Raw genomic sequence first — 15,252 nt, 5'->3', positions numbered from 1 at the left:
AATAGAAAAAATCACTCCTCACATAATTCACTTCGACCAGACTGGATTCATCAAAGGCAGACACTCGGATGATAATGTCCGTAGACTAGTTAATATAATAGACTTTGCCACCATTAAAAACCAGGAAATGACGGTACTATCGCTGAATGCTGAAAAAGCCTTTGACAGAGTTAATTGGAAGTTCCTTATTACTGCCCTCCATAAGTTTGGTTTTGGAGAAGCATTCATCAATTGGATCAAAATATTATATCACAACCCCAATGCATCAGTTAGAACTAATAAACAGACTTCAAACAGGTTTTTTCTTGGAAGAGGAACCAGACAGGGCTGCCCACTCTCTCCTTCTCTTTTTGCTATATTCATTGAGCCTTTAGCTGCAGCAATAAGACAGAATGAGAGCATTATAGGAATAAAAACCAAACACAGCCATCATAAAATTAGTCTTTATGCGGATGACATATTACTGTTTTTAAGGAATTTACATTCTGTAAATGAAACAGCAATGATCATAAATGAATTCTCCTCCATATCAGACTATTCCATTAATTGGAATAAGTCTGTTTTATTACCACTCAACAGGAATATGGAACAAAGACTCACAATTCCAGTTAAAACAGGAAATATCAAATATCTGGGTATCTACTTTCCCCCCAAACTATCAGAACTGGTGCAGCTAAACCACACCCCATTACTGAAAAGCATACAGGACGATCTAACACGCTGGACCAACCTGCCTCTGTCCCTTATGGGCAAGGTAGCCACGGTTAAAATGAAAATCTTACCCAAAGTTAATTATCTCTTCTCAATGATTCCCACACAACCGCCATTAAAATGGTTCAAAACATTAGACTCATCCATATCAAGCTTTCTATGGAACAACAAACCTGCAAGAATTAGTCTAAAAACTTTAAAATCTGCAAAAAGCTGTGGAGGATTAGAACTACCTAATTTCCACAAATACTTTCTTGCAAATAGATTACAATATATCTTAAAATGGTTAAAAAATAATCCAGAAACCAAATCATGGTTAGACTTGGAACAGGTGTTATGTGGAAAGATCAACCTGTCACAGCTACCATTTATTAGCCAAACAGTTAAAAAACAGGATTGTTTCAAAAGCATTAATATAAATGCCACCTTAACAGCCTGGTGGGAATTTCTCAAAATATCAAAATCATCAATTCAACCGTGCAAAATGACACCCATCTGGAACAACCCGGACATCCTTATTAACAAAAAAATGATTCACTTCCCAGCTTGGCAAGCAGGGGGCATAAAACAACTAGAGCACGTAATTATTGATAGAAGATTCATAACCCCCCAGGAACTTCAAGACAAACATAGAATAAATAACTTCTTGGAATATCAGCAACTTAAATCAAGTATTACTAAAAAGTATAAAATTAAAGACGACGATTTAAAGCTACCAGATGTAGTTACCACTCTGATTAATTTTTCAATGAATAGAACTCTCTCCAAAATATACAAACTTTTATGTAATTTAGATAACAATATTGCCCTTCCAACAAAAAAATGGGATGCAGATTTGAGCATCAGCACAGATGAAAGCTTCTGGTCAGAACTTTGTCTAAACACCTTTAAACTGACAAAAAGTCCAAATCTGCAGCTAATCCATCTCAAAACTCTTCACAGAATTTACTACACTGGACAGAGGATGTTCAAGATGGGTCTCAGTAACTCAGACATTTGCGAGCACTGTGATAATAATCTACCCGACAGCTACATGCACGCACTGTGGTTCTGCACTCCTGTCCAGGCTCTCTGGCAGCAGGTATGTGCCGATTTATCAGTCTGGCTTAAGGTTTCAATCACTGCCTCACCGTCACTTTGTGTGCTTGGTGACATGAGTGCCATCGATTTAGAAGAAGGATTAGCATCTATCATTTTCATAACTCTTTGTATTGCCAAAAAAACTATTTTAATAAATTGGAAAAACAAGAAAAATATAAACATAAGTCAACACAGAAATCTGCTGTTTGATCATATCAAAAAATGTCAGCCCAAAGCTCAAGTAACTTTGAAAGAATTCAGTCTCTCTGGTCTCCTGTGGTTGACTCCATGACTTAGGGGGTGGAGGGCTTGGTCGTCGCTGCTCCTTGCCCTTCTGCCGTGGTTTGGGGTGGGGGTCGGGGCTTCCGGTGCCTGGCGGGGGCGGTGGGGGGCTCCGTTGGTCGGGGGGTCGGGTCCGGTGCCTGGGTGGGGCGGGCTGGGGGGCTGCGTGGTCCTCTGGGCTTGGGTGTGGGGGTGCGTGGTGGGGGGGTGGGGTGGTGGTCTGGCTTGGCTTGGGGGGGTGGTCCCTTTGCCTGTGCTGGGGGGGGTTGGCGGGGGGTCCTGCTCGGGTGGGGGGGGCCCAGCGGCGCCGGATGGGCTGCCCATCTGCACCTGGGGCTGGGATCGGCCCTTCCCTGGCTCTGGGACGGGACGGGACGACCCTCTCGGGGCCCCCGGTCGCTCTGGGTGTCACCCGCTTCGGCTGCGGGGTCTGGGGTGGGGTGGGGTGGGGGGCTTGTCGGCCCTGTCCTGTGGGGGGTGTTCTGGGGGGGAGGGGGGGCCCATTATTAGTACGGGTCGGGGGGGCTAGCGGGTCGGGGTCTCCGCTGAGGCAATCAGTGGTTGCCTCGGCCGGTTGGCCTCCTCGGTCCCGTCGAGGCCTGACCAGAGCTCTTCTAGGGCCGGCGTCTGGGGGTGGGGGCCTGGGCTTGCTCCGGGGGGGGGCGACACTTTCTGGCTCCTCTCTCTCTGTGTGGGGTGGGTGGTGCCGGGCCTGGGGTGTCGGCGCCTCCGGGGGTGGGCCCCTGGGCTGGGTGGCCCTGGCCCCTTTGCTGGGGGTGGGCTGGGGGACGGCTGTTTGACCACCGGGGGACAGTCTACCAGCTGTCCCCAACTTACCCCCTTCCTTATATAACCTTATATTAGGGTGAGGGGGTGGGGGGTTTAGCCTGCGATGCGCCTTGGGGGGGGGGGCTACTTGGGAGTGGCCCCCCTCCTATGGTTGCCGTATGGAGTGGGCCCCCCCTCTTTCGGTTTTATTTGCACCTTAGACATGTAGGGTCCTTGGTAGGGGGGGTGCTTGGACATCACTGCAAGCAAGCAGCAGATGTCCTCCTGGCACCCTACCCGCCAATTTTAACCGCACCTTAGACATTTAGGGCCCCTTGGTGTGGAGGGTGAGGGGACATCACTGTGAGTAATCAGGAGATGTCCCCTTAGTGCCCTACTCGCCAATTTTAACTGCACCCCCCTTAGTACACACACCCCTCCCCCTTCAATATATACATTCAAACATAAACACACACACATGCACACAAACAAACACCCTCTCAAACACCCATACACGCACACACTTTTTACAAGGAAGATGGGACCTGGGTCCATCTGTCCCCTACCCCTTCCCTGGTGGGGGGTGCGGGCCCCTTGGCGATGGCGGCCGTGTCCCTTGGGTGCCGGCTCCCTGGGCCCGGCGGTGCTCTCTCCGCACGGTGGGGGGGTTCATATTACACCTGAGCCGGGGGTGTTCGTGTCCCTGGGGGGTGGGTCCTGGTCCTTGCCCCTGGGCGCTGGGCCCCGCCAAACTTCCAACATGGCCGAGCCTGGTCGGGCCATATTTATAACATCCCTTGTGGGCCGCCCTTTTTTCCCCGGGGTTCCCCCCTCCTGGGCGGGGGCGGCGGGCCCCTGCCTTGCTCCTACCTGGACCAACCGTGGGCCGGGTGGGTGGCTGCCTGGAGTGCGGAGCGGGTCTCCCTTGGGGGGTCCTGGCTCGTACCTGGGGTCGGGGCGGGGGGATGCCCGGAACTCCTGGGTGGTGGTGGGGTGCTCGTCTGGGGCTGTGGGCGTCCCTCTCCGGTGGGGCCCTGCGTTGGGCTCTTCCGGCGCGGCGGGGGGCTGCTTTCCTGGCTGGGCTGGGGCGGCGCTCTCTTTCCCTCTGCGCCTCCCTGCTCTCTGGCTCTGGGGGCCTCGCGGCGGTCCTGCTGGCCCTGGCCTGGGTGGCGGTCTTGGTCGCCCGGGGGGCGGTTGTTCCCTGCCTGTTCCCGTGTGGCGTTGGGGGAATTCCGGCTGCCGCTGCTGCTGCGGCGGGGGTATGGGTGTGGGGGTGGCTGGGCGCTCCTCCTCCTTCTTTTCACATTCCACCATCCATTTTAGAAGAACATAAACACTCACCTGAGCACAGGTGTTAGCTCACCTTTGCACTAATAGTTTGCATGATTGAATGAATGAAAGATTTCACACTAGTTGGTTTAAAGGCATAGGTATGCGTTCGTGAACACTATCTGTTTTGTGTACATGTTGACATGTGGACATTTTTGCGGCTAGCAGGTGTGTTGATAATATTTGAGTGTGTGTGAACAGGCCCCGCCCTTTTTGTACTACATTTGAACCGTACCGTAACGATAAACAACCAGTAAACCTGTCTGCTCTATGCTGCTTCATGGTCTTACCCCCCTTCCCCTCCTATTATCACCTTCCTACCCCCCCCTCTCTCTAACATCCCTCTCTCTTCTTCCCCTCTTTCCTTTTCCGTCCGGTCCAACACCAAAGATTTTCAAACACGATTGAAATTAATAAAGTTTGGCCTCAATTACAAAAGGGGTTTATTCAGACATACCTTTGGTTTGTCTGAAGATGAATAACCCCTCTTGTTAAAATAAAATATGTCCAACACAAGAGGCCCTCAGCTCTCATCTGTTTGCCTAGCTGTTGGACAGGACAAGTTAAAAAAAAAACAAAAAAAAAAAAAAACTTTCTAATAAATGTTTGAACCACTCAGCTTATCTTCCCAGCAGGCAACCTGGATCCGCGCTTTAATGTCGACAGAACTTAAAAGGTCTCTTCAATGAGAATCTCAACATCAGTGGGTAAGTTCAGAAGTTCTGTTGTGTTGGTGACTGCTGCATCTCTCTTCTCTTTACTGCAAACTCAGGTAGAGCTCATCCTGTATTCAAAGAAGACAACAGCGGAACTATTTCCAAAAGAATCAACTAAAGAAAGCCTCTTAAAAGAGCAAAGTTCAGACTCTGTCCCTATGTCCCCAACAAATCCGAGTCCCTCATTGGTCAAAGTTTGAGCTGGTTTCACTTTCAACATGCGTTCAAAGACAGTCAAAGAAACTCGCATAGGTAATGTGAAGGCGGAAGCCTGACAAATGGATATACGCGTGTTTATTTAGGCTTTCTATTGAAAGTGGCTGCTTAAATGCGCATTGCTGAGCGCAGTGTGAACAGAGCTTTGAACTCCACACATCATTTTTACACAACTTTTCCCACCCACTGTAAAGCACAGTGGCAGAGGCTTCATGGTTTGTTTTATGGCAAAAGGATGCAGGAGCAGGATACATAGTAAACAATGAGCCCTCTGTTTACAAAAAAAAAAAAAAAATCATTCAGAATCAGACTAAACATCCATCTATCTTCAGAACCCAATGAATCAATGAATCACAGTTGGGCAAAGGCGGGTCCAACCTGAACAGGTTACCTGTTCTTTTGCAGGGCTGCACACACACATGCACTCACATTTAAATTCACTCATGAACCTATGAAGCATGTTTTTGTACAGTGGGAGGAGACTGGAGTGCCCGGTAAAAAATCCACACATGCAAACTCCACTCAGAAGGACCCCAGCCGGGAATTGAACCAGGACCTTCAGGCTAACCACTGTGCCACTGTGCAGCCCCAGACCATAAGTCTGACAGTTAAATCTCTTCCATGTGCAGATGAGGTGACAGAACAGTGATCCAAAGCAGAGAATCTGCAATAAAGTCTGGAGAAAAAACAAAGAAGGTTTTGGAATTGTCAACTAAAATGAAATGCCAGGCATCAGTGAACACGCTGAATTAATGTAGTGAGGCCAAAAGTCCTCAAAAGTCCCGCCATGAAAGACATAGATAAAGCCACACAGGAAATGACTACGTCCACATATGCAGCTAAACAGAAAACCACTGTTCCATGGAAATAAATATGTTATACTTGAGCACACAAGAAAATATGAAAGTATTCATTTTTGCACATGGCTACATATAAAACATGCCACCACAGATGCAGTGCTTACATAATCTTTGGGGGAGAAAAAGGAGGCAGGATGATTGGTGCAATCCTTGTGTAAATGTCCCTAAACCCCAGTTTAGATGAGACACTTTACAGGTAATCTACTTCCTCAGGCTCTCACTTTGTGTCAATCACTGATCAGCTGCTGCTCTGTGATTTATTTCACGGGGAAGAAGGACTAAGGGAAGAAAAAAAAATCACAATTTTAAAAGGTCAGACACTCCATATCCATCTTCTGGCAGGATCGATGGAGCATCAGACCCAGAGAGGCTCTGACAAAGCAGTGCGACTCAACACGCTTTGCTAATCCTCACAGCTCTGCAACCTAAAAATAACTGCAACGGGAGAGCATGCCTTCACTGCCCAGGAAAGAAAGCAGTCAAAGAATGCTGTTGTGTGATATATTTGACTTCCTGTCAATAAAGCAAAAGGTCAAAACTCTTTAAATAATCAAAATTATTTATAAACACACATAGAGCCATGAAACCACTAAACAACAAGCAGACGATAAGAAGGGCCTCATTTAGAATCAGCACCGTGAGCTGCACACTTACCAGATACCAGAAACTTTTAATTCAGTATCGATTTAAGGGGGAGTCCTGCATGGTCGGAGCCAGTGACATCAATTCAGAAACAATATTCTTTCAATGTTCAAACTTGCTGCAGTTTTCCCACACAACTATTTCATTTCTGAAGAACAATCTCCTTTCGTCAGACCTCTGAACCAGAGCCGGGATCTGTGGTATTTGCCGTGATTGGGAGGCGAGCGTGACACCATGCACATTAAAGGCTGAGTCCCCCCAGGGAGAGACGGCCAGCTTAGGATGCAGAAAATGCAAGCTAGATAAAAGATATGAGAAAATTTGAATTATCTTCAAAGTTTTAGCTGCGATTTGAACTCATCAATCTATTTTTTGGGGGGTTGCATGGCAACAGGCCCATGGCTATACTGTGAAATCCTCTGCTCTGCAACTCCAAGGAGTTTGGAACACAGATAACAATCCTTGAAGACCCACCCCAATGAAAATGGTGTTTCTAACATGTTTTTTGTGGCATGATTCTGATGAGGCAGAACGCATATAAAGAAAATGAAGCTTATTTCTTTAGACACGACTTAATCTATTTATGTCTTTGTTGTCCTTATCCGAGCTGAAATCTGGCTCATAACTGTACGGCTCGCCATTTTTGTTGCAATGCAAATGTTAGGTTGGGGTTGTGAGGGGCTGTAAGCTGGTGGGAGAGTGCGTAAACAGATAGGGGAAAGGAAGTGGGGGGGGGACTTCCCGAAACGTAAACCTTGAGCTTTTGACAGTGACATTTTTGGGTTGACTTTAAAGCTGAAATGTTGTCTATCCCTTAACGGTCTAAAAGTAAGTCATTCACAACATAAAGATTAGTAGCGGAGGTCCACCCAGGAGGCCCCAAGGAGCAAAAAACCAACAATGTGACACATGCAGTCGAATGCAGTGGGGGGGGGGGGGTCGCACTCTCTGCAAGCTACACAGGAGGATGAAGCACATTAATCTCCTGCTTTGGCAGACTGTACAGACACATTACATTGAATCAAACACTCTTTATTTGCTTCCTTGCGAATGGTAAATGTCACATTACTGTCACGTCTTTGCTTTGCTGGAGGGAGAATTCTGCTGAAAACGATCATTTTTCTCCAATCTTGTAGTTAAATCCAGAACCTCTCCTCGCAGAAAAAGCTCAGAATGACACAGCTCGGATGTTTCCTCACAGTTATATCTTTTTTCATTTCTCTCCGACTGGAGGAGTCTCGGCTCAGAGCTTCCAGGAGCACATCCAAAGGAAGACCCTTCAGCTGCATCTTCGGCTCTGTGCTCGGGTCCTGCAGGCAGAATCCCTCTTTGCTCTTAAGGCTAGACCTACATTTTCTCCTCCATGATCAAGCTGATTGCAAAACTAGGCTTTGCCGCTCTGATTAGTCCTTTTAGATGAGCTCACATGGAAAGTTAGTGTATATTTTTCATTCATTTTTTTTTGGTGTGTCACCTTTCGAATGAATCAGCAAAAACTGGAGGTAAACAAAGGGCGACAGAGATGTTTGTCATATTTGTGTTTGTTCACCTTGAAATGCAGCTGTTTTAAAAACTTAAACATGTGAATAATTTATGAATATTTTCAGACTTTTTTCATGAAAACTACTTCGGATTCCCTTATATGGGCATGGATTTGTTGTGCTGTGTAGTCACAAAGAAGAGAAATCACATAATTTCATTTAGTGAAATTTGACATAAATCTCTAAAAAATTTAATTGTTCTAAAAACCCCATTAAACCTGTATACATTTTTTTTGGAGTTTTCCATTATTTTTCTGGAACTTATACATAGCTAGGAACAAAAGCTGCAAAAACGTAAAAACACACATGTGATTAGAATGTTTTCTTACTGTGCTTTTGATTCTTAAATGGAAATTCACCATATTTGTCAGAACAGCATTATGTGAATCTGTTATGGTCAAAGCGTGTTTTATTCTGCAACGACATGTGACCCTTTCCCCCCTTTTTTTTAAAAAAAAAAAGGAAAGTAAGTGTCATTTGCTTCATTTATTTTATTTTCTTGTATGGATTTGTTTTTAATACGTTGGTATTGTGCCGTTAAATACTATCATTTACTAAAAGGAAATAGAAACATTTCAATAAATTAGTAATTTTATTTATTTATTTATTTTTGCATAACCAGGAGACCAAAATAACCAGATTGATCTTGTCAGGCTGTAGCCGTCATTGATTAACCCAGGAGAGGAATTTCCTAAGAAAAGGGAGTCAAATCGGCTTCATTCAATATATTCGTGTTTTTAACACGATGAATTGGAAAAAAAGTCACACAAATAGACTTCAGATAAAAGATTTAAAATAAAATAAAAAGACTAACATTTGAATTTGGCCTTTTTGTCACTTAACTTTATCAAACATGGTTCAACAGTTTGAAATAAATGAATGTGTTTGCATTAAACCTGATGAAACCTTCCTGTTTATATTATTAGCAGTATAATTACAGCTCCTTTATAACAGTTTAAAAGCCTTTTTATTTCCCCCAACAGTGTTGCAGCCTCGGGTCAGTGACAGGAAAACTCTGAAAACACAAATAGACTCAAGCTAATTGAGCTAATTAAAACAAAGACATGCGTATCGATCCGAACTGACAACAATCCCAATAAAAACTGCATTTGGTTCTGGAGAGATTATCCATTTAAAAGACTCAGTGAGCCACTGGTTTTCTATGAAAAACAAACAATAACACAAAAAAATCAATTTCAAACCGTTAAATATTTAAAATCCTCTGCAGGGACTGATGGAGTACAGTAATTATCACAGCGATGGGCTGAAAGTGGCTCGTTGTGTCGTTGCCATGTGATTCAGGGGGATTATTCGAGTCTATATACCCCAAGATTCAGGATGAGTTGATTGCATCATCTAAAAATATTCATAAATCGGTCTCAGCAGATGGTCAGGTCGAGCAAACATGTACAATCACATGTTTCCGTCGCGTAATGCCTCCTTTTACATCCAAATGCCTCTGATATCTAATTGTTCTGGTTTGATTTGGGTCAGAGTGTTCAGGCGGCGGCTCAGTCCCGATTAAAAACAGCACTCATCATAATCACAACACAAACAATACACGCAAACAAGCAAACAACTGTAACATGTGAATGGTTGGTAAACTGGAGCACAGCAGGACCACGCTCCAGGGAGCAGGAAAACTCTTGTTCCTGCCACGTCTTTTAAAAAATTTAGACATGAAGCGCTTTTTACACGCTCAAAAGGAAAAAGGAACTGCTGCTTGATAAGAAGATTTCAAGGTTCCACCTAAAAGCAGATCCGTAACCCGAGGCAGCGTAACACTGAAGCCTCATCGAAGAGCACGTCTGGAAAATTCACTGGGCTTTTGAAGCAGACTCCTGTAAGTGTGCCTTTAAGACCGCACTCGGGGAGAAACCAACCCAAGTGTTAGATTGCTGCTGGCTCAGCTCCTCGCCTTGCCTCTGCTTTGATGAATATTTTCTGTTTAAAAGATCATTGAGGTATTGCCATATTTCCTGCACTGTAGGGGGCACCATCAATGACTGGTCTGTTTTCAAACTCATGTCACACATAAGGCGAACCGAATCATAAATAACATTAAGTGAGCTAAAAATCCCTTACGTCAGTCACTTTATTAACTGCCTTCACAGCAACCATACCACTCTGACTGTTGTCCAGCTCGCCCTGTCCTGCTTGCTGCTGAACACCTGGACCAGGTGTGTCCATTCAATCAGAATGTGGAGACATCTGACTGTGGAACATCAGTCAGGGTGGTAGATCTCTAGGACCAGGAATGAGCAGCCCTGCTCTAGAACTTCTTTATAACACACTACACATTATCTCCGTTAGGGTTAGTGTATTCAGGATACCCATAAATCCCAACCTAGTTACTGTCACATAAAAATACACAGTCCAACAACTCCACATGTCAGCCATAGCACACTTACAATAACACCCAACCTTGTTTGCAACACGTAAAAAAAAGACTGTTACCCCTAAAAGGAATATTACCGTGACTATGCTTAATCCCAGCCTTGTTTGCAACACATAAAAACACTGATGCTACTTTAACTATGCAAACCTAAACCTTGTTGATAATGTAAAAAAAACACAAATCAGTGCCGCTACACACTAGCCTCGTTGCGTATTCACAAACACACCTTACAGACTGACATTTTGTCAGAGCGACATGTACTTCCAAAACTTGCTAAGCACAATCAGAATTGATTAATATGTGAGGATACACGGATTATAAAGCGCACTAAGGCACCTTACAGTGCTGCAAAATGGTGATCAGGACACAACGAAAGTCTTACCTCCTCGTGAAGGATGGCCTTACACATGGAGTAGTTTCCCTTCAGTGCCCAGGTGCCATTAGCCAGACATTTCCTATAAACATTATCTGTAAGAGAACAGAAGAAACACAACGTTCTTAGTTAAAGAGGAGACATTTTTTCTGTCATTTTCTGCTGAATTTGGCTTCTTGTTTGAAAAAAATACAGTTTCTGGGCTCCTGTCTGATCCGCCGTGGCGCTTTGACCTTTTCTGCTTTTGAGATTAATTGGGAGAGAAATCATTAGAGTTGGTCTCAAAGCTGTGATTTTTCACACATTTGATGTCAGCAGAGTCTGCCACTTTGGACAAAAGCTCTGTCACTATCTTCGTGACCGCCCTGTTTATCGATGAGTGACCCGCAATAAACCTGGATTCTGAGCCTCTTTGCTGATGTGTCAAGCTGTCAGAAGAAAATCTCTTTTGATTTGTCAAAATGGAGAAATGACTCAGTCAAACGTTATCAATCTAAATTTTCTTCACACTGCGTGAAGCAATGGCACCATAAAATAATAGATGAAAATTGTACATTTTAACCACATTTGCTGAAAAGCAAATTTATTTTCACTTTTAAAATATAAGAAAAATAAAAAAAATTCCTTTCTAGCTATAATATTAGGCTCCAATTTGACATAAAAGCAACTTTAGGGCCATTTCAGACACACTTCTGAGCAGCTCTGCCAGAGAGCAGGTGAGTGGCTCCAGCTGACAGTCTGTGAGCGAGCTGTTAAAGCACCAAGCCACAGGGGTTTCTGACAGTCCTGAAAGAACTGTCAATGTGCTCGGTAACCTTCATTTCCCAGCCTCTGATGCAGATAGAAACATCAAATAAAAGCATTCCAGAGCTTGAAAGGAACATTTTGGGGCTTTCGTTTCTTTTTCCTTCTTCTCAGAAGGTTGCGTTAAGTACCTTTGAGCAGGCGTTGTCTTAACTGTCTTGAGCAGCAATCAGAGCATCCTCAGAAACTGAAAGGACTGTAATGGAGGAGATGGGGGAAAGGAACTCAGATTTACCTCTACAGGGAAGCACTTTTCCTTTAAGTTTAAGATGGGTGACATTGAAGATGTTTAAAGTCCTTCTACGGCAGTTGTTTTAAAAAAAAAATGTTCCCAGTGGTGTTTTGATTATGATTTGGACCTTTTTAACCAAAATCCCACAAATTAAATGTCTTAAAAAGCTTTATTTCCTGTTTATCTGAAGCCACTGTTTCCAAAATCTCACCTACATTGGCGTGGCCATTGATGCTGAGCGGAGCAGCTCCACCCTTGCCAAGCCCTGTCTTGCATTAGTGTGGAGCTTGAAACCAGGGGGTCTTAAATGATACCGACTGACAGTTTCTATTCTCAAGGTTATTTTTAGCGAAACAGAAACGGGGAAAACATATTTTTGGTTCCAAATTGTCACTTTTGGAACAATGTGGTGAATGAAAAAGTGAATGTGTGAACCAGACTCTGCTGTTTAATACAATTACACACCAAAAAGAACTTTGATAAACTCATGAAAATGCTTTGAATTTAGGGCTGACCGAAATGAGGTATTAGTGATCATTATTGTGATGACGATATAACTTGCAATATCTGAACAAATAGCAAAACAACCAAAAACATAATTTCCGTTTCACTGCAGTTTAATTTAAACAAGAGTCAACATAACTTAAATTATACTCCTAATGAAACTAGTCTACATGGGAGACGAGCATCAAGCATAAAAGGGCTTCATCTGATTGGTCAAATGCATAAAAAGGATTTATTTGATTCGTTAAATACTTTAAGCTGCGATTGTTTTAGCACATTTAAAGTAACCATTTATTGCCATTTTTGCCGTCTTTTGCAATATGCACATTGCACAGCTTGATATCGCGATAACGATAAATATGCGATTCATCGTGTAATTATTTATTTCTGAATTAAAATCAATCCCCCCGTATTCGCGGGGGTTACGTTCCTCACCCCCCCCCGCGAATAACGTAAATCCGCGAACAATTGACGCTGTTTTAAAACTCCCAGAGCCAGTGGCTCTGCAGAGTCAGAACCTTTTTCTGCCGTTTGAGTTCATTTCCAGAAGCTGGAGATGATGCAGGGCGTTTGGATGGCATCTTAAACGCGTAACAATACTTTACAGTAAAGTACACAGTAAATCGTTTTTCAAATTTCGCGGAATGAGCGCTGTTCTGCGCCTCACGCTTGTGACGTCACGTCATCTGCGGCCACCCGCGAATGGGCGGGGCGCGAATATTAAACCACGGATGGGCGGGGGATTACTGTATTGGAATTCACAGAACTGATTTGATGCTAGCACACGCCGATTGAGCTTTTTACTTACAAAGCAAGTGACTATTAGCACGTAATTTCCCAAAAAAAGCGCCGCCAGTGCTGAACTTTTTTCTTGGCAGCACGGACCCAGAGGAAGGGTTACATTTAGGATTAAGGGTTATGTTTAAGCTGCGTTCACACCGACTCGATTAGCGAGGCAGAAGCGGCCAATTTCAGAGTTAGGTCAATGGTACAGATGCAATCTGAGGTCCAGTAGTGCGATTTGAACGACATGTGCAGTGCGGTCTGGCAACAGCGCGACTTCAGCGCAACATTTTTTGTGACTTCAGATTTGTTATTGCATTTGTTGTCATTCATAAGAAAAATGGATGTACATGTCAAAAATTCAAAAAACATGATTTTCACCTGACTTTAAAGAGACAAAATCTGTTTTCTGTTTTTATTTGTATAATTAAAAAGTGTTCAAAGCGTTCCCAGCGTGTTTTAATTATGGTTAAGCTGTTTTAAGCCCATTAAAACCTAAAACCTGTGTCATTTTCTTGGACATAGTTTCTGCAGACCGGCAGCGGTTAGCTACAAATTCACCTCTGAGTTGTGGGTGGGGCCACTGCTGGGGTGCAATATAGGCCCCCCCGCCCCTTCGTTAGGAGCTTTCTTTTTCCTTTTTTGCTTTTTTTTCTGTTACCTTACAGCTCCTCACACCCCCAACCTAACATTCGGAGTGCAGCAAAAATGGCGAGCTCCAGTGGTACAGTTTGGATCCAGATTCCAGCTCAGATGAGAAAAAACAAAGACGTTCATGGATCTAGCTGTCTGCAAGATGATTTACTATGTCACAAATAAGATCTTTTTCAAAGTACATTTTACAGTCTGCTCCTGATTCACAACAATAAAAAAAACATGCAATTTTTGCTTAATTTATTTTTCTCCATTATCAGAAAAAAGAGTATGTTAAAAACACCAAAAACACTTTTTTCATTTGAGTGGGTCTTTAAAGAAAATAATAGAATGGTTGAAAATTCAGACCAGGAAAGGCTGGTAGATCCTAAGCTATTGGGAGCAACACTTGGTTTGTTTTGCTTTCATACTGCACCGCACCAAAGTCTGGTCAGTGTAACCCTTATGCTGTCCTAGGCATTTTAACATTGGTAGTTGGGTCATCTAGACCCACTAGACCAGGGGTCGGGAACCTTTTTGGCCAAGAGAGCCATAAACGCCACATATTTTTAAATGTAATTTCGAAAGAGCCATACAATAATGTAGTGTCCCTTTCCCACACTGAGGCACGGAGACTTAACCTCTTTTAAGGTTCTTTATTCTGGTTACTGCAGACCGCAACAAACGCCGTACAATTAATTCAGCAGCTCCTGAATCTCTCCCGCTGAGATGAGAGCGCTTCTACCAACTTTATATTCTCTCACTGCCCATAGCTGAACCCCATTGGTCCAAACTACCTAACAACAGGCTGAGCGACAGAACTGAGAGCCAATCAGATCTCTGCTTGATGCGGTCAATGAACTCCAGAACTTTTAACGCGGCCCAACAGCAAAGTTAAACTCAGTCCGCGACAATATGTTTAATACTAAATATACAAGTGAATGTGTGCATTTGATGTAATTTCAACATTTTTAAAGTACAATAAGTCTGTGGATTCTTTTTAATAACATTGTTATTCTGTTGCTAATAAATGATGAGTATTTCTCGTGGTAGTTTTGCTGATGGTCTAGTCTGGTTGGTACGTGGTGAGTTTCTGCTTCATGCAGGCGTTGAGACTTTAAACGTGATCTTAGGTCTGAATGTTCTGTAGATGTGACAAAGACTGATCACATGCAGACGGGGAGCCAAACACACAGTCACACGCCGCAGTGAGTGACGGGCAGCGGGTTTTACGTTTTTACAATCCCTGCGCGGTTCACCTGCTACCTGTCCCCACAACACCTCAGCCCCACCCCCCTGCTTTCTTCCTCACACATCCCGTCCCCGCAACTGCGTGCTCTTTCTCAGAGACGGGAGCGCGCACTTTTAGGCACGGCAATT

The 15,252-nt window shown here is 43.9% G+C and overlaps 1 protein-coding gene across 1 annotated transcript in view; it reads right to left on the bottom strand.

The window, feature by feature from the left end:
- crhr1 (corticotropin releasing hormone receptor 1) overlaps positions 1-15,252 on the bottom strand; it is a 201,654-nt gene that overhangs the window by 128,276 nt on the left and 58,126 nt on the right. The window contains exon 5 of the mRNA XM_078938018.1: positions 10,926-11,011. Within this exon, the coding sequence (XP_078794144.1) occupies positions 10,926-11,011 (86 nt within the window). The remainder of the gene's footprint in view (positions 1-10,925; positions 11,012-15,252) is intronic.

The sequence above is a fragment of the Oryzias latipes genome, chromosome 19 (genome assembly GCF_053564925.1).
Source record: "Oryzias latipes strain Hd-rR chromosome 19, Olatipes_Hd-rR_3.1".
In the NCBI taxonomy this organism is placed as follows: Eukaryota; Metazoa; Chordata; class Actinopteri; order Beloniformes; family Adrianichthyidae; genus Oryzias; species Oryzias latipes.
Note: the sequence above shows the minus strand (reverse complement) of the source record. Positions and strands in the feature narration are given on the sequence as shown.